General features: G+C 36.3%; 1 protein-coding gene across 17 annotated transcripts in view; it reads right to left on the bottom strand.

The window, feature by feature from the left end:
• The window catches only part of LOC135216899 (serine/arginine repetitive matrix protein 2-like), a 622749-nt gene that overhangs the window by 113445 nt on the left and 490465 nt on the right, over positions 1-18839 (bottom strand). For 12 of the 17 annotated variants that reach the window (XR_010314960.1, XR_010314975.1, XR_010314977.1 and 9 more), the window contains 2 exons: positions 3038-3205; positions 2514-2647 (listed from right to left, as the gene is read on the bottom strand). Coding sequence is in view for 1 of the 17 variants with exons in the window: in XM_064252445.1 (XP_064108515.1) it covers positions 2514-2647; positions 3038-3205 (302 nt within the window). In the remaining 16 variants the exon portion in view is untranslated. Of the gene's footprint in view, positions 1-2513; positions 2648-3028; positions 3206-18839 lie in introns of all 17 variants that reach the window. The other 5 variants (XR_010314982.1, XR_010314979.1, XR_010314987.1 and 2 more) reach the window with 1 other exon arrangement.

Consider the following 18839-nt stretch of genomic DNA (forward strand, 5'->3'; position numbering starts at 1 on the left):
CTGTATACAAAATAACTTTAAAATAGCTTTCAATACGTGTCATGATATTAAATTTTTCTCATAAAATATCCTTGTAAAATAGTGGCACTTTTCATAGGCACTTTTGCTTTATGATGTGACATCATTATTCGTCGGAGTAATAACCTTTGGAAGTAGATCCTAATAAATGTATTCCTTTAAATTTGAAAGAATCCCGATAATAAGGATAACTGGGGAGCAATCGATATCGCAAAACCCTTTATGTAATTTGATTATAAAATACTACCAAGAAAATATTGCTCCTAAACAAGGCTCGAAGTCTAGCACGACTGGGAACTGCGAATTATGAGCATCGTAACTTTCGTAAGTCAAGCACGTCTAGGAATTACGAATAGAGCACTGCAAAATGTTCTGGCAGGCAAACGCACTGTCTGAAACTGACAAAAAACACATGTGGACTTTTTCAAATATACTACATTTATAAATAAAGTAGCTGCAATTCTTAAACCCAGCTTTCTTTCGTAAATTAAGTTCCATTCGGCCTCTAAAGACAGTGATCATGTCATGAAATGAAATCAACTGATACTTTAAGAACGTAAACAAAACCAGAATGGAAATGGCAGATCACTCTGTTTGTATTATAATTCGATAATATCGTAATAATACATGCAATATGATTAAATGCAGTAAAACAAGGGTTTTATTAATATGAACATTATTCTCAATACACAAATTTTACTGACTTTTGCTAATGGATATGTGTCAGTGTAACAACCTAACCCAGGCGACAGAGAGTCTCTCTCTCTCTCTCTCTCTCTCTCTCTCTCTCTCTCTCTCTCTCTCTCTCTCTCTCTCTCTCTCTCTCTCTCTCTCTCTCTCTCTCCTGGGTTTTTTTAAATTATGGATGAAGCGATTGTAAACTTGTAGTATACAGACATGAGCAACAAAATCGAGACACGGCTGATTGCCAACGTCATTTGCCGTAACTATAAAAAGAAAAAAAAAAAAAAAAAAACCCAAATTTGTTAATTTACAAGATAGTATATAAATTACATATCTCCTACCAGCCAAGTGTAATAGCAATGAAGACATCGATAGCTCAATCAGCCGAGATTTTGAGAATGCAAACAGTATCGAACAAAAATGGCATACGATGACAATGCTTATAATTTTCTACAGAAAATATTTATGTTTAGGCTTATAGACCTTTTCGGTTTTTAGAATTACAGAGAGATCCTACCCTTCTAACAAAGTGAGGACTCGCTCACCCTAACATCTAATTATGGTAATTATTCATGGTAATTGCTGTAATTAGTTGTTTTGTTTACAGTATCAAAAGTTGTATCACTAGTGATTCACGTGAATAACCTACAGATTTTACCATTATTAGCTTACAAATGATTTGTTTACAGTGTCAACAGTTTGTGATAGTTGTGACTGTAGCCAACTATTGATACAACTATCGACACTTCAAGGGTTAGCCTATCATTAAAATTCTCACAGCATTTTAAGGTTGTCACAGAATACCTCTTACATTATAATTTTCAATATTCTTAAATTCAATTATGATTCTTTCCATTTTCCTCACCAAATGAGCAAGGGAACAATGGCTATTAGCAGCGACTAACCAAACCACTTTTGTTTACAAAAATCATACGATTCCTTGGGTGGGTTTCCGGATTTTTGGTTGAGCTCTGAGGCAACATTTACTAAAAATTTTCCGTTGAAATCCAATTATTTCGAGTTCTAATACGATCGAGGTCTGGGTCTCTACTGTGTGTGTGTGTATATAAGTATGTGTATATATATATATATATATATATATATATATATATATATATATATATATATATATATAATATATATATATATATATATACACACACACACACATCCAAGGCCCCCTATTAGTCTGTCTTAATGAGGGTCAACTGTAATAATAACAGTATTAATTTCATAGAGAGTAGAGGCATTACATTATCACAGACAAGATTCAAAAACAAAGTAAAGTAAAGTCCAACAGTCCATGGCCAACTGGACCAACTAGGTGCTAGACCAGCATCCAATCAGTGGCCCTTGAAAATATAAAAGTAAGTTTTTTAGGTAGATCTATGCTTAGATTAACAATGAATCATTATTACAATGAATGCACCCCAGTAGTTTCTTTCAATACTTAATTGGAAAAAAAGACCTAGTCCACAAGTAACTGCTTATTCATCTTCAGATTACCAATTTTGGAGAAAGAGCTGTAATAAATCACTTAGAAGTATTATTTTTCTGGTGGCTAGAGCGCTGTGTGAGAAGTTGTCAGTGATAAAATTTGGAGTACCAAACGTAAACTATGGAGGCATGCTTCTATTTTTTAAACTGTGGTAGTGGGCAGAAAGAAGTTGGAGGCAGCTTTCATCCAGAATGGGATTTTTTTTTGTTCAATTGCTGTACCAACAGGTTTACCACAATAAAGGATGCCAGAAAAGGAATATTTTACTATACTAATGAATGATTATTCATTTGAACATAAAATCATCACAAACCTTCGTGAGCCAAAAAAAGAGGTATTCGATGAGCTGCCCCTAGGATCCAGCATACGGGGAGTTGAACTACCAAATGCAAATACAATGTTGCTCTTTTCATTACGTCTTTTTGATTCCATGCGCTGTTCACGTTCCTAAAATAAAATTCAACTTAACAGTAGTAACACAAAAATAACATTTACTGAAGAATAAATAGTAATTACTACAGGTAGTTCCTTACTTATGATGGGAAAGCATTACAACACACCCATTATTAGTTGAAATTAATCGAGCATTATAAATTTTATATTATTTTTTATATCATGTACTCTGATACTTAATGACACTGATTTTTTTTAATAACTCATTTGCACTCAACAAGCTATGCTAAATTGTCAAGTTAAAAATGACCTCATTATTTCTATATAAAAAGGTAATGATATCGGCATAGAAAACTAAAGCTTTAACTTGTAGCTAAGAGCAAAAACATCCAACACTTGACAATTTAACATATTTTAGAAATTAGGTTGGCTTACAGCACTTACAGCATTCTTCCTTATAACTGCCTCCCTACGGTCCTGCTCAGCTTGCTGGATAATACGTTTCCGTTCTTCAACTTGTGAACGGCGGTCAGCATCCCGCAGTCTTATTTCATCCAGCCGTCTCTTTCTCTCATTTTCTTGCTGTTCCCTAAAACGTTGTGCTGCAGCAGCCTAAAGTAAAAATAATTCAGTTTTCAATACACAGTGATGGTTATAAATAACTTACAGTACAAATACACATTTTATTTTAGCTTATCTGCATCAAGTTACAGAAACCTCTCATTGCTGGAAACAGACACAAACTGTGTATTTCATGAAATATCCATAAACCTTATTCACAATTCCCCCGAGTAAAGCAGAGAAAACATTACTGCCATATATACAAAGAAATGTATGACTGAATCACGAAAATATAGAACGTGCCGAATATAATAAAGACAAAATCCATGAAGGATAGTGGATTTTGTCTATTTATACAAAAAATTAAAAAATAAATATAATTATAGGACTGTCATGGCTTTAGTCTAATTTGAATTTTATGGCTTTTGAATGACAAGTGAAATCTTAATCTTATAAGCTGAAAGATCATTCCCTTAGGGATGTGATCCCATTTCTAAGTTAATCTATCTATAAGAAAATAATGAAAAGTAGAAAGGAAGAGAGACTGACTTGATACACAGGTCGATAGTGCCATTACAAGATTCAAGAGTTCCTGTCTTATTCAAAATACCCTTCCGACTCTAATAATTGTAATAAGATCTATATTGGCCAGACATCAAATGGATTACAAAAGAAATGTTCCCAACATAAATATGCTCTTTCAAGAGGCCTAACAAACAACGGCATTTCAGATCATTGGCTTAAGACAGGCCAATGACTATCAGAAAAGAAATCTTCTGGAAACTGTATTCATTGAAGCCAAAGGTACCAGGAATATTAACTTCTGGCCTACTATCTCTTGATCCTCTTTCCCTATCCTTTCTGTTTGGGAAACATGCTGCCCAAATCACAAAACTGTAACTCTGCCTACCATTACTTAATTTTGTACATAAAGCTCTGTAAATTGTTTTTATCAATGTAAACTTTATATATATATATAACTATATATATATATATATTATATATATATATATATATATATATATATATATATATATATATATATATATATATATATTATATATATATATACTATATATATATATATATGATATATAATTAATATATATAATATAGTATATATATTATTATATATTATTATATATTATTATATATATATATATATATATATAACTATATATATATATATATTATATATATATATTAATATATCTATATATATATATACACACACACAGGCAGTCCCCAGGTTACGACGGTCTCGGCTTATGACGTTCCGAGGTTACAACGCTTTTCAATTATATTCATCAGACATTATTTCCAGGGTTACGACACGTTCCAGGGTTATGACACCTACAATGCTCATCTGGCAGATGAAATATGACACCAAAAATGCAAAATAATCAATATTTGAAGGTTTTTGATGAAAAATGCCATAAGAATGCAGTTTACATGGTTTTCAATGCACCCAAAGCATTAAAAGTAAGGTTTTATTAGGATTTTTGACGATTTTCCAGCTTATGACGATTTTCGGCTTACGACGCGTCTCAAGAACGGAACCCCCGTCGTAACCGGGGACTGCCTCTGTGTGTGTGTGTGTGTGTATATATATATAATGTATGTATGTATGTATATATATATATATATATATATATATATATATATATATATATATATATATATATACATACATTGGATCCCCGTATGCGCATACTCCGGATTCGCAGACTCATACATTCACAGATTCTTGGGAACATTTCCCTGCATTATACGTGGAAAATTCGGCGATTCACAGTATTTTTCTATGAGAAATACCCACAAATTCCTGTTTTTTTTTTTTTTATCAATTTCATTCATTATAAAATGCACCTTTTGTCATAAAACTATTAAAAAAAACAGGTGTAAAATTTTTTGTGGGGTTTTTCCTGTTTTAACTAACAAAATAAGTTTGTTTTAAACATTTTTAAAGGGGTTCCAACTATTCACAGGTTCTAACTACTATCGGATGGGGGGGGGGGGGGGTCGGTCGGTCTGGTATGCATCCCCACAAATACAGGGGGACCACTGTAATGTATGTATGTATAGTACGTATGTATGTGTGTGTATATATATATATAATATATATATATATGAATAATTATCACATTGAACCATGATCCATTTATATATCAATTCAAGCTACAAATGTCCTTTAATATCTAAATTCACTTTACCTCCCAAATGATATATTTTCATATATGTACCGAAGGGGAATTTTTTAGTTGATAATAATTTCGTCCCCCCATGGGATCGAACCACCGTCCAAGTGGACGGGGACGAAATCAGGACAGTCAGTGACGCTATCCAATCAGCCAACAGAGACGCTATAAGTTCATATAGGGGGACGAAATTATTATCAACTAAAAAATTCCCCTTCGGTACATATATGAAAATATATCATTTGGGAGGTAAAGTGAATTTAGATATTAAAGGACATTTGTAGCTTGAATTGATATATATATATATATATATATATATATATATATATATATATATATATATATATATATATATATATATATATATATATATATATATATATATATATATATATATATATATATAATATACACGTACCAAATTATGCGAGAATTTGGTCGATCCAATGCCTTGCAGAATTGGAAATTTGCAATTTTGAAAAACATACCTTATGGGAATAATTCCATTAGGGCCAAGGCAAACAGCAACTTACCCAGTCAAACTTTTTTATACTACCCATTTTTAATACTTTCTTGTACTACTACACTGTAATATTTTCTAAAATGAAATTGTTCTCATGGATAAATAAAACATTAAAAAGGTTTTAATAACTTGAAAAAGTTTTAAATTACACACAGGATGGTGAAAACTTCCATATGTAAACAATGCCACCATTGGGTGCAAATTACTGTATGATACAGTCATTTTCTTTAAAAAAAACCTTTTGGATGGAATTTCCTCTACCTATCCTCTGCTAAAAAGACTTCATACTCCTCTATCTCATCCTCCATGAAGAGTTCTGCTGAAGGAAGGCTTTATGAACCATTTGAGGTTTCGGGGACTAGCAGATCATGCGTGTCTTCACGCTCATTAGGCCTAACAAACTTGGATATGAGTGCCTGTCTGTTTATTTGTCCGGTACATTCACTATGTAATAGTTTTCATATAAATTTATTCAACGATAAAAAAAGAACTGATTAAAATTCAAAATTTGATATGAAATTACAATTTCTTAAAAAGAAATGATAAAAATTCAAATTCAACATGAAATGACAGTTTCTTATTTGCGGTGCTTGACTCACAGAATTTGAACGGCTTCGCAGATACAGAAAAGGGCTAGCCACACCTTGAAGGACACCCGCAGTATCCTTCAAGGTGTGGCTAGCCTATGACTCCTCCTCCTCTCTGTAGAGTGAAAATCGCCCTTATGGCTAATCTGGTAGTGTCAGTTTGTATATTAAGCCTTCTTTTGACTATGGTGTTCTTTGTAAAATCAGTATGCCTCAGTAAAGGGTCCGAATAGGACCGAAACTACTCGGCTAACTCGTTTTTTCATTTTTTTCCTTCGTGGCAAAAAAACCTTTATTTATACATAGCATCACGTTTTATATACTTCGTGATCAAGTTATTCATTCATTATATTATATATATATATATATATATATATATATATATATATATATATATATATATATATATAATGTGTGTGTGTGTGTGTGTGTGTATAAATAAAGGTATAAGCCATGAAGGAAAAATAAACAACGGAGTTTCTGCAAGATCTTTTGACTCAACGTCCTTTACTCATCAAAGTTGGTTTATACTTTTATTTATGGATTTACAGTGGTACCTCAACATATAAAATTAATCCGTTCCGAGGCAGGCCTTCGTAACATGAGCTTTTCATATTTTGAACCGCATTTTACATGTAAAATGCCTAATCCGTTCCAAGCCTTACAAAAACACCTCAGTAAATGTTATAATAAAGCTAAATTCACCAATAAACAATGAAATACTACAACAATTTGGACCATTCAATACCTAACTTAATACATACTACTAATATGTACCTGTAAATAAAGTGTACGTATTAGTGTACATGGTACACAAGAAATACTGTACGTACATACGTACGTATATAGTAAAATGCGGAACCTTACCTTTCGAGTGAGGCTATCTCCGAAAGTGGCGACAGAGGAGGAGGACAAACGGCAGAAAATTTGTTACGTAGTACGTACACCCAACTTAACGAAACATTAAAAATGTCAGGAAACGTAAACTAAACTTTACAAAACACATTAACAAAACTGTTAAACTTAAACTTTACAAAAAACTTAATACATTTTTTTAATTTTTTATATTTTTACATTCTTCTACTTTTTTATACTTAATGTTTTTTATACAAAATTTCAATTTCTTCACCACTTTCAACTTTCTGCTTTTTTGTAGTATCAATTGGATCTTCCTTTTTGCTTACTCCTACTAAAGGCCTCTTTAAGAAATAACTATCCAAGGAAGATTGCTTCTGCCTACTTTTCAAAATGTTCCAGAAACAACTCAGGCAAACGTCATCGAACTGAGCAAGCATACGACCTGTGTAAGCCTTTTCGGGGTGTCTCTTTTCTACAAATGATTGCAGCTTATGAAAAGCAGCTAGAGCATCCTTAATTTGTGCCGTTGTCATAGGGTCGTCGTCCTCCTCCTCACCGCTGTTAAAGAACTCTTCTTGAAAGACGTTATGTTGCATGGCCTCCAACTCCTTCAGGTCATCCGTCATAAGCTCCTCTTGGTGCTCCTCGAGAAGGTCATTGATGTCTTCCTCGTCGACGACCTGCCCCATGGACTTGCCGAGTGCAACGATCTCATCAAGATCTGGTTGCAAAACAGTTTCAGGATCATCAACTGTTCCTGAATCTGCAGCACCAGCTTCGCCCACGTCGAATCCCTCAAAGTCTCGGTTGGATACGGCAACAGGCCAGAGTTTCCTCCACGAAGAATTCAAGGTTCGCCTTGAAACCTCCTGCCAAGCTTGATCGATGAGTTGGATGCACATCACAACATCGAAATGCTCCTTTCAAAATTCACGCAAGGTGAGGTTTGTGGTATCGGTGTTGTCAAAACATCTCTTGAAAAGATGTTTAGTATACAGCTTCTTGAAGTTCGATATCACTTGCTGGTCCATCGGCTGGAGGAGAGGGGTGGTGTTAGGCAGCCAGGAGGGTAAGCAGGTTCATTGTCCAACAACAGCAGACATTTCAGAGGGAGGCCCTTCTCTTCCAAGAATTTCTTCACTGTCGGGCCGAAACACAGATTTACCCACTCCGTGAAAAAAAAAAAGTCTCGTTACCCATGCTTTTGCATTAGCCCTCCACATCACTGGAAGCTTCTCCTTTAGCACTTTGTGGGCCTTGAAGGCTCGAGGAGTCTCTAAATGATAGACAAGTAGGGGCTTCACCTTACAATCCCCACTAGCATTCGAACAAAGTGCGAGCGTAAGCCTGTCTTTCATAGGCTTATGCCCGGATAGCTTCTTCTCTTCTTGCCTGATGTACGTCTGATGAAGCATTTTTTTTCCAAAAAAGGCCAGTCTCATCACAGTTGAAGACTTACTGAGAACTGTAGCCTTCGTTGATCATCATCTCGTCGAACGTCTTAATAAAGGCTTCGGCCGCTTTCGTGTCCGAGCTGGCCACCTCCCCATGCCGCACCACCGAATGGATGCCGGTCCGTTTACAGAATTTTTCGAACCACCCATGAGAAGCCTTGAAGTCTGGGGTTGGCGTTGATGTCCCTTCTCCTCCGTCGTCTTCGGCCTGGGCAATCTAATCGCCGAAAATAGCACTGGCCTTGTGGCAGATGGCCGTCTCGGTTATCGTATCGCCAGCGATTTCTTTGTCTTTTATCCAGACAAGAAGCAGCCTTTCCATCTCTTTGTGCATGTGCCTCCTCTTGCTAGACAAAATAGTCACGCCCTTGGAAGGTGTAGCTGCTTTGATGGCTTCCTTCTGCTTAAGGATGGTGCCTACTGTCGACGGATTTTGGCCATATTCCTTGGCGATCACACTCAATCGCATGCCAGCTTCATACTTCTTGATAATCTTCATTTTTGTCTCCAAAAAAAGCATCCTCTTCCTTCCATGAACTTCAACTTTCTTGGGACCCATGACTACGTATATACTGTACTTAATTATGTTAAGTAGTATACTTATGTAGTAAAGTTCTCACACAACACGATAAAGTAGTACTACAACGAAATCACTAACGAATTTACGTTAATAAACGAAATCATATAGAACGAACGAATTCCGCGTTTACGATAACGATGCTGCTGCCGAGTGGCCGAAAAAGCATGCCGCTACGTAGATGAATGATGGGATCATGGGAGAGATACTGACCAATAGGAGAGCAGGATCTTATGGCGGTGACTAGCATCAGGAACCAATGGGAGAGCGGGAGGATGGTGGTGAGTCTACTCAGCTGGTGGCGTACGAGTTTTAAAATTGTTATCGGTGGTCCAGGCAATCTCGGGACTTTACAGCAACAACCTCTCGTATCCTGAACCATTTTTGTATGTAAAGCCAAAAAAATCTTCGTATTTGCTTTCGTAACTCGAATTTTTCACAAGTTAAGCTTTTCGTATGTCGAGGTACCACTGTATATATATATATATATATATATATATATATATATATATATATATATATATATATATATATATGCAGAAGCCAGGTACTATGTCGTACCTCTAAGTAAATGGGGATACAATCCACAATGAAGTAAATTCCTCTTGTAGTTTAAAATATATATTACTTGTATAGGATTAAAGCTTTCGACCATCAACTGTGGTCTTGTTCACTAGTGAACAAGACCACAGTTGATGGTCGAAAGCTTTAATCTATACAAGTAATATATATTTTAAACTACAGAGGAATTTACTTCATTGTGGATTGTTATCCCCATACCCATATATATATATATATATTATATAATCTATAATATATATATATATATATATATATATATATATATATATATTAGATATATATATACACAGTGGACCCCCCGTATTCGCGTTCTCCGGATTCGCGGACTCACATATTCGCGGATTTCTCTAGGGAACGTTTCCCTGCATTATTCGCGGAAAATTCGCGCATTCGCGGTATTTTTCCAATGAGAAATATCCACAAATTCCTGGTTTTTGATATCAATTTCATCATAAAATGCACTTTTTGTGATAAAACTATTAAAAAACCAAGTATGAAAATTTTTAGTGGTTTTTCTTAAGTTTAACTAACGAAATAGGCTGTAGCGCTTTTATAGGGGTTCCAAACATTCGCGGGATTCTAACTATTCAGGGGGGGTCTGGTACGCGTCCCCCGCGAATACGGGGGGAACACTGTATATATATATAATACATATATATATATAATATATATAATATATATAATATATATACAGTAGTACCTCGAGATACGAAAGGCTCAACTTACGAAAAATCCAAGTTACGAAAGCAAAGACGAAAAATATTATTGCTCTACATACGAAAAGTTTTCCAAGATACGAAAGGTTTCTGAAAGTCCGAGATTCGCTCCATAACAATTTTGAAACTCACGCCGCACGCCGCCATCTTAGTTATAGTAGACTCGTCACCATCCTCCTGCTCTCCCATTGGTTCCTGATGCTAGCCAAGCCATGAATCCTTCTCTCTAATTGGACAGCATCCCTCCCATCATGCATCTTCTATACATACGTACTACGTGTTGGCGTGCTTTACCTCGGCCACTTCGCACCCGAAATTTTACCGTACGCAATCGGCATTCGTTCGCTCCAACGATTTAGTTTAGTAACGTAAATTCGTTAGTGATTTCGTTGCAGTACGTACATATTATCGTGTTGTGCTACTTTATCGTGTTGTGCTACTTTATCGTGTTGTGAGAACGTAACTTAATTACGTACAGTACATAGAGTCATGGGTCCCCAGAAAGTTGCTGAAGTTCACAGAAAGAAGAGAATGCTTTCTATGCAGACAAAAATGGAGATAATAAAAAAGTATGAAGCTGACTTGTGGTTGAGTGTGATCGCTAAGGAATACGGCCGAAATCCGTTGACGATAGGCACCATCCTTAAGCAGAAGGAAGCCATCAAAGCAGCTACACCTTCCAAGGGCGTCACTATTTTGTCCAACAAGAGGAGCCATGTGCATAATGAAATGGAAAGGCTGCTTCTTGCATGGATCGAGGACAAAGAAATCGATGGCGATACGATAACTGAGATGGCAATCTGCCAGAAGGCCAGCTCTATTTTCGGCGATTTGATTGCCCAAGCCAAAGACGATGGCGGAGAGGGGACATCAATGGCAACCCCAGAGTTCAAGGCTTCTCATGGGTGGTTCGAAAAATTCCGTAAACGGACTGGCATCCATTTGGTGGTGAAGAAATTGAAATTACGTAAACTATAAAAAAGTAAAACGAAATGTAAAAATCAAAAAAAGACAAAATAAATTTTATTTTAAGTTTTTTGTAAAGTTAAGTGTTACAGTTTTGTTAATGTGTTTTGTAATGTTTAGTTTGTTTTTTGACATTTTTTTATATGTTTCGTAAAGTTAAGTGTATGTATCTGCCGTTTGTCCTCCTCCTCCTCCTCTGCCGCCACTTTCGGAGATAGCCTCACTCGAAAGGTAAGCTTCGACATTTTACGTTACAGTAATAATATTTCTTGTAAACTAATATACACTTTATTTACAGGTTTGGATTTTTATTCTTAATTTAGGTATTGAATGGTCCAAATTGTTGTAGTATTTCATTGTTTATAGGTCAATTTAGCTTTATTATGAAATTTAATGGGGTGTTTTTGGAGGGCTTGGAACGGATTAGCCATTTTACATGTAAAATGTGTTCCAAGATACGAAAAACTCATTATACGAAGGCCGCCTCGGAATGGATTAATTTCGTATCTCGAGGTACTACTGTATAATATATATATACAGGCAGTCCCCGGGTTACGATGGGGGTTCCGTTCTTGAGACGCGTCGTAAGCCGAAAATCGTCGTAAGCCGGAACGACGCTTGGAAATATGTCTTAACCTAATAAAAAGTTATAAAAACCTTACTTGTAATCCTTTGGTTACACTACATGTTGTTTCCTGTAGTTTTATGTACAACCTGGAGTTATTTTCATAAAAGAATGCTGGTTCTTGAAGGTAAAAACCATTGTAATCCTCTGGTGACACTACATTCTTGAAGTTTTATGTACAACCTGGAGTGATTTTGCCAAATCTTGAGGGCTACAAGAACAGCTGATTACTATTTACATATCATATAGACTAATTAAAGTAAACGTATCTTTAAATAGGCTTATATATTAGTATCAACAAAACATTTCCTGCTATGAGTCAGAGGCCGTTTAATGAAACGAACACTTCTCTGGCCCATCTGTTCAGAAAATAAATGTTACATCAATCCCCGGGACGGTGACCATTGTTGCCAAGGCGTCTCTCTCTCTCTCTCTCTCTCTCTCTCTCTCTCTGATCAAATTACACTGGAACTTTGACATACGATTGCCCTAATATACGAATGTTTTGAGATACAACAGAAAATTTGCGAAAATATAAGCTTTGATATACAACGAAATATTTGAGATACGATTTTACGATGTGATAGTTGTAAAGGCGACCGATAAATGGCGTTCAGTCTGTTTGTTTGTTGGTGCTGCATGTTAACACGTCGTTGTTAGTTCGTTGTATTTGCGCCTATTTTTCGTGTTATTTTGTCTATTTTATTATTAACCATGGGTCTCAAAGCTAAAGACAAAGCAGGTGATAAGAAAAAACCCAAGAAAATGATTTCGATGGAAGCAAAACATGAAATTATAGCAAAGCATAAAACCTTCCAAAGGCATCACCATTATTTCTAAACTACAAACTGATTAAAATAAAAAATAAAAATTAGTTTAGCAATGTTATTTCATTTGTGTTTATTACGTAGTTATTAGTGTACATACGTAAATAAAAAGAGAACAAATCGTTCCCTGCCACGTGCGCCCTTCCCTACCTCCTCCCCCTGCTGGCGGCCTCACGTCATCTTTCGTTGTGGTAAGGTAAAATTCCTTTCTTTTTTTTAATTGATTTTATTAACATTTATTATCATTTATCACATTGCTATGTTATTTTATCATTATGTGTGTTATACTCGTTTATTTGTGTATAAATTGTGTATATTATATGTAATTTAGCTGTGTTTAGGTGTGGTTTCATACCGCTAGAACGGATTAATACATATTACATTATTTTAAATGCGAAAAAAATGCTTTGAGATACACTGTTTTGATATACACGATGGTAATCGGAACAATTTAAATTCGTATGTCAAGGTTCCAGTGTACTGGATAATGACTCTCTTTGGATACTTCGATTTTGCCAAATCTTGAGGGCTACAAGAACAGTTGATTACTATTTACGTATCATATAAGACTAATTAAAGTAAACGTATCTTTAAATAGGCTTATATTATTAGTATCAAACAAAACATTTACTGGCATGAGTCAGAGGCCGTTTAACGAAACGAACACTTCTTCTGTTCCTTAACTCGGAGCGTCGGAAGACACCTCTCTCTCTCTCTCTCTCTCTCTTTCTCTATCGCTCTCTCTCTCGCTCTCTCTCTCTCCCCTCTCTCTCTCTCTCTCTCTCATTGTAATCTAACCAGAAACTTTGTTTTGTTATTATTACTGGAAACAAGCAATGATTTTTTTCATTATTTGTGCTTTTGGACTGTTATATGTAAACTTTGCGCACCGCAAGCTAGTATGTATTCATTCGCTCGGAAACTAGTTCCGCATATGAGGCGTCACTAAAAAACATAGAAAAATACGACATAAAAAGTGTCGAAAAATCATCATAACCTCAAAATTTTTGTTGTAATCTAACCAGAAAACTTATTTTTATTAATATACTGTGCTAAACTATAAAGGATTTTTATCATAGTATGAGTTTTTTTAAAAGCGTCGTTAACTCGGAGCGTCAGCGTCGTAACCTCGGAACAAGCGTCGTAACCCAGGACGGATTTTTCCATTGAATATTTAAGAAAAAGCGTCGTAACCTCGGAACGTCGTAAGCCGGAACCGTCGTAACCCGGGGACAGCCTGTATAGATATATATGTATATAATATATATAGGAAAATATATATATATATATATATATATATATATATAGATATATATATATACACACATATATATATATATATATATAAAGATACATATATATATATATATATATATAATATATATATATATATATATCTATATATATATATATAGTATTAATTGTGTATATATAATTATATATATATATATATATATATATATATAACATTATACTATAGTCAAACCTCAGTTTTTGTATGTTTCAGTTTTTTGTATACTCTTTTCTAGGAAATTTTGTCTCAGTTATTGTACATTTCCCCAGTTTTTGTAAACTTGGAAACAGTCCATCCAGGGCCCAGCACATGACACCGGGTCCCGTACGAATGGCTAGACAAAGCATCCCATTTTTTATCATGTCCCATTCTATCTTTCTCACTGAACAAGCATCACCAAGTTCGCAGTCCGCATCACTGTATGTGTTCGCTGTTTTGTGCCTGCCACACTACAGTATTAATAATTTCAACATAAAAAATTATATTGCTCTGCTGACTTCTAGTGTTAGAGCAGCTCTGGTATGATTGTGGAACGGTGCCCTCTTGAGCGTGACAGACAATGCTCAAGCATAAATGAAAAGTTGTCTTTCTGATGTAAGCACCGAAGCAACTTCAGACAGGGAATCTATAATGATGGGTCAAGTTGGCCATATCTTCTAGGGCAGAGTACCATTTGTCCATGGGTTGTTGGATGCATCTAGTGACTTTATGGATGGAGTTTCTGTTGACTAAAGATCTAAGGAACACATTCCAAATGGAGTGTGTTTGTGTCCACCCAGGAAGAGCAGTGTGAGGGGGTTCTTATCAAAGTACAGGCAGCTCCCAGTTATTGGAGATCCAGTTTTATGGCACTTGTCTGGCAATGAAATACACCGATTTCCCGTTACTGGTGGCAATACATATCTAACAGAGGCACCATTAACAGGTTATTGGCCTTGATAAGTACTGAAAATCACCGAATTCAGTTATTAGTGATTTTTTGCAGTTATCATCACGCCGTCGGAACAGAATACCCGCCAATAACCAGAGGCTGCCTGTACTGATGGTAGTATGTTTACACCTCTTGGGCACTTTCCGAATTCAGGCACATGCCCAAGTTCATTAGTTTTGTGCATGCCTGCCTGGGTGATGAAGCACTGCTCTTGTTGTTCTACAAGGATATCAAAGAAAGGGAGGCAACAATCATGGCTGTACTCAATGGTGAAATAGAAGTACTTGCGGGCATGGAATGTGTGTTGCTGGCGCACTATCTCCTCCTCAGTGTTGGGACTAACAAAGGTACAGTATTGTTGATGTAACTACATTGGCAGTTTCCACTTAAAGGGAAATAGTACTCATTCTAAGGCATTCATATAGATATTGGCACCCATGTAGAAATCGGCAAAGATTTCTGTCCTGAGCGTACATGTGAACCCTGAGGGTGGTGATGAGGGCCTTCTTGGTATGTATCTATGAGAAAGGCATGAAGGGCATGTTTAGGAGCATTTACAGACAGTATAGTGATTATTTGTCGACACAATCGTGGATCACTTCATCTAAGAGAATGCTATGAAAAGGGACTCAACATACAACAGAGCAATGACTCCAATGGGGGTTGCCAATTTGAGGGGTTAAAGAAATTCAGGCAGCGACTATTTGTCAGAATGTTATTTAACCTCTTCATGAGCTGGTATTGTCAGGGTAGAGATCTGGCTAATAATAACATTGAGGATAACCTGGTTTATGTCTTCATGCTCCCACATATGTAGCCATGTAGCCATGGTCAAATTGCTGGCAGGTGTAGGGCATTGAGAGCAGTGTTGATTGTCTCAAAGATCCTATTAGCCTTGCGCTAGATGTTGTAAACCAGGTCCTAAGTAATTCATTGAAACTTGCTATTGTCCAACAGGATCTCATCTAGCTTCTGGTGGTACTCTTCAGTGCAAATGAGGATGTAGGCAGCAGTCTTATTTGCCCTGTGAACGGCGATGTTTTCTCTATCTCTCAAGCTGCAGTTTTCCCATGTGGGGTGATCAGCTTCTTGGTGATCATCCTCTTTTATGAGCATCCCTTTTCTCAAAGCAACACAGACTTAAAAATGTAACTAAGATATTCTCTCTGGGGGATGCTGCCTTTGCTATTGGCTACTTCATCATTGGTATTGTTTCTCCATGACATCTGGGGTGGCTGCTTCAGGGTCTCTCGTATTGTTGCAGTGGAAGTTATCCCACTTGGAGTGACAACTCTTCAGTTCCTCAATAAGTGTGGTGCACTCTCACTCCTTGACAAATAGCCATTACAGCAGCATTCTCCTGAAGCTCCTAGTGCCTGAGTCCTGCAGTATTATGAGGTTAAGGAACCAAAGGTGAAGTATTATAAGAAGGAAGTGGACTCCCTGGAAGATTGTGATTCATCATTTTTCAACTGATGAGGCAACACGGCACATGTAAGCAAAGACTGTGATCCCATCACTTTCAATCTTCACAGTGTAAATAACAGTTTTCCACTCCTAAACTTTTCATAATACAATGCTTTTTTTAAGGACATTTTGCAGCTATTATCAGTAAGTTGACCTTTTCTTTTGTATTCTGTACAATACATTACCTAATATTAATTTTCTGTAATAGTTATTTTAGTGTTAAGTCAATTGAGAGTTTATTATGGTTTCTAATAATTCTCCTCAAAAGCCCTTCAATTATTAACTGTCATGTATTACAACTATTGTTTTCTCTTTTTCTGGTTTGTCATTGCTTTTGCCCCGCCTGCTGAAGCGCAATCCTCCTGTGCTTCCTCACAGTAAGAAGCCAGTCCGATTCTGAGCCATTACCTTGAGGTGTTTGAATTTTTTGCTGCTGCTTGGCTTACTGCTATTGACTTTGAATCACCTGCCCTTGTGGATTGCTACCAGCATTATTGATTAGGCTTTCCTTCCATATATGTGGAGGTTTTGCTTCGACTCCATCTTCTTGGCCTCTGGCTCAGTATTACTGTGTGGGTACACTGTTATTCGGTAAGGGGCATAACACTTACTGGAGTAATTAGCTAGATAAGAAAGGAGTGTTTGGTGCAGTTTTTGCCTTTTATCAGTCCACAAGGATAGCTCCAAACTTGGAGGGTGACTTAAAGCCTTTGAGGAGACCTTTGAATTTTTAGCTCATTATTTATTTGTTATTATTAAGTACGAATGTAAATGTTCGGATATTCTACTTCTTTGGACCCTCTCCTAAGTTTCTGGGGCCCTTTTTCAGTTTAAGTGTGTTGCTTTTTTAGGTCAGTAGTGTAAATATAGGATTCTTTTTTATTTAATGTGTAAAGATGTTGGTGTTTTGTGAACTTTTGTATTTCCAAGGTTCAGGTTCAAGTATTACTTCTGTCTGATGTTTGTGTATTAAATATTGCTTTTTTTGGTGTTTGTTTGTTCCCTTGAAACATTTTGCACACTTCCTATAATTCTACTGATGATTCCACCCATTGTGGACTTTACTGTTGTTTGGTTAATATTGGTGTTTAAAAATTGGAAGTGTTCACAGTACACAACCTGGCTTCATGGGCAAAATGTAAAACCCTCCCACAAATAGCTAAGGTCAGCAAATACAGTTACCATCCGAGTTACGACCTGCGCGAGTTACGTCCACCCGTACTTACGACAGTGTCCGACAGGGGTCTATTTTTTATATTTGGCGGCGTTTACTGTTTGGCAGCGCGGTAGCGTAGTGCGTGCAGCGCGGTATGACAGTTACGACGGCGCCGGCAGCACAGCATCCCAGAAGAACTGTTAGCAATAGAAGAAGAAAGGAAAGATGAAGAAGAAAGAAGAGAGGAAGAAAAGGAAGTTGTAGAAGAGGAGGAGCACGAACGAAAGTTTACTGTAAAGGGATTATCGGAAGCCATACAAATGCTTAATACAATGCTGCATAAATTGGAAGGAATGGATCCGAATGTTGAACGGTTTGCCCGGATAGAGAGATCTATGCAAGAAGTAATGAGGCCATACAAAGAAATCTACGATGAAAAGAAAAAGCAGAAGATCCAAACGACACTTAGCATGTTTGTCAAACGAACACAAAAGCCCGCCTCATCCAGCATCGAAGCCACCCCCTCCCCTACATCAGCCAGCGCAGTAACCACCCCTTCCCCATCCCCTGCCTCGCCTGACTTAACAGCTGATCTTTCTTTCAACCGTGCGTATGAAGAAAGTGTTGATGACGTCGAACCAAGCAGCAGTGAACATTAATTTTGAGTGTTGTTTTGCTTATTTTTTTTACATGCATATGTATTTTCTATTTTGTACTACAGCTGTATGTTCTATTTTTGAACTGTAACTTTTCTATTTTCGTATTTTGATCTTCATTTGTATTTTTTGTACAATAAAATTCCAACTGCAGTAATAAATATTTTATTTCTAAAACCCTATTATAATTAAGATGTATGTACGTAGTATATTTACTAAGCAACTGAAAAAAAAAAAAGCTAAATACATTGCACCTACAGTATAATAT

Source organism: Macrobrachium nipponense, chromosome 19 (assembly GCF_015104395.2).
Source record: "Macrobrachium nipponense isolate FS-2020 chromosome 19, ASM1510439v2, whole genome shotgun sequence".
In the NCBI taxonomy this organism is placed as follows: Eukaryota; Metazoa; Arthropoda; class Malacostraca; order Decapoda; family Palaemonidae; genus Macrobrachium; species Macrobrachium nipponense.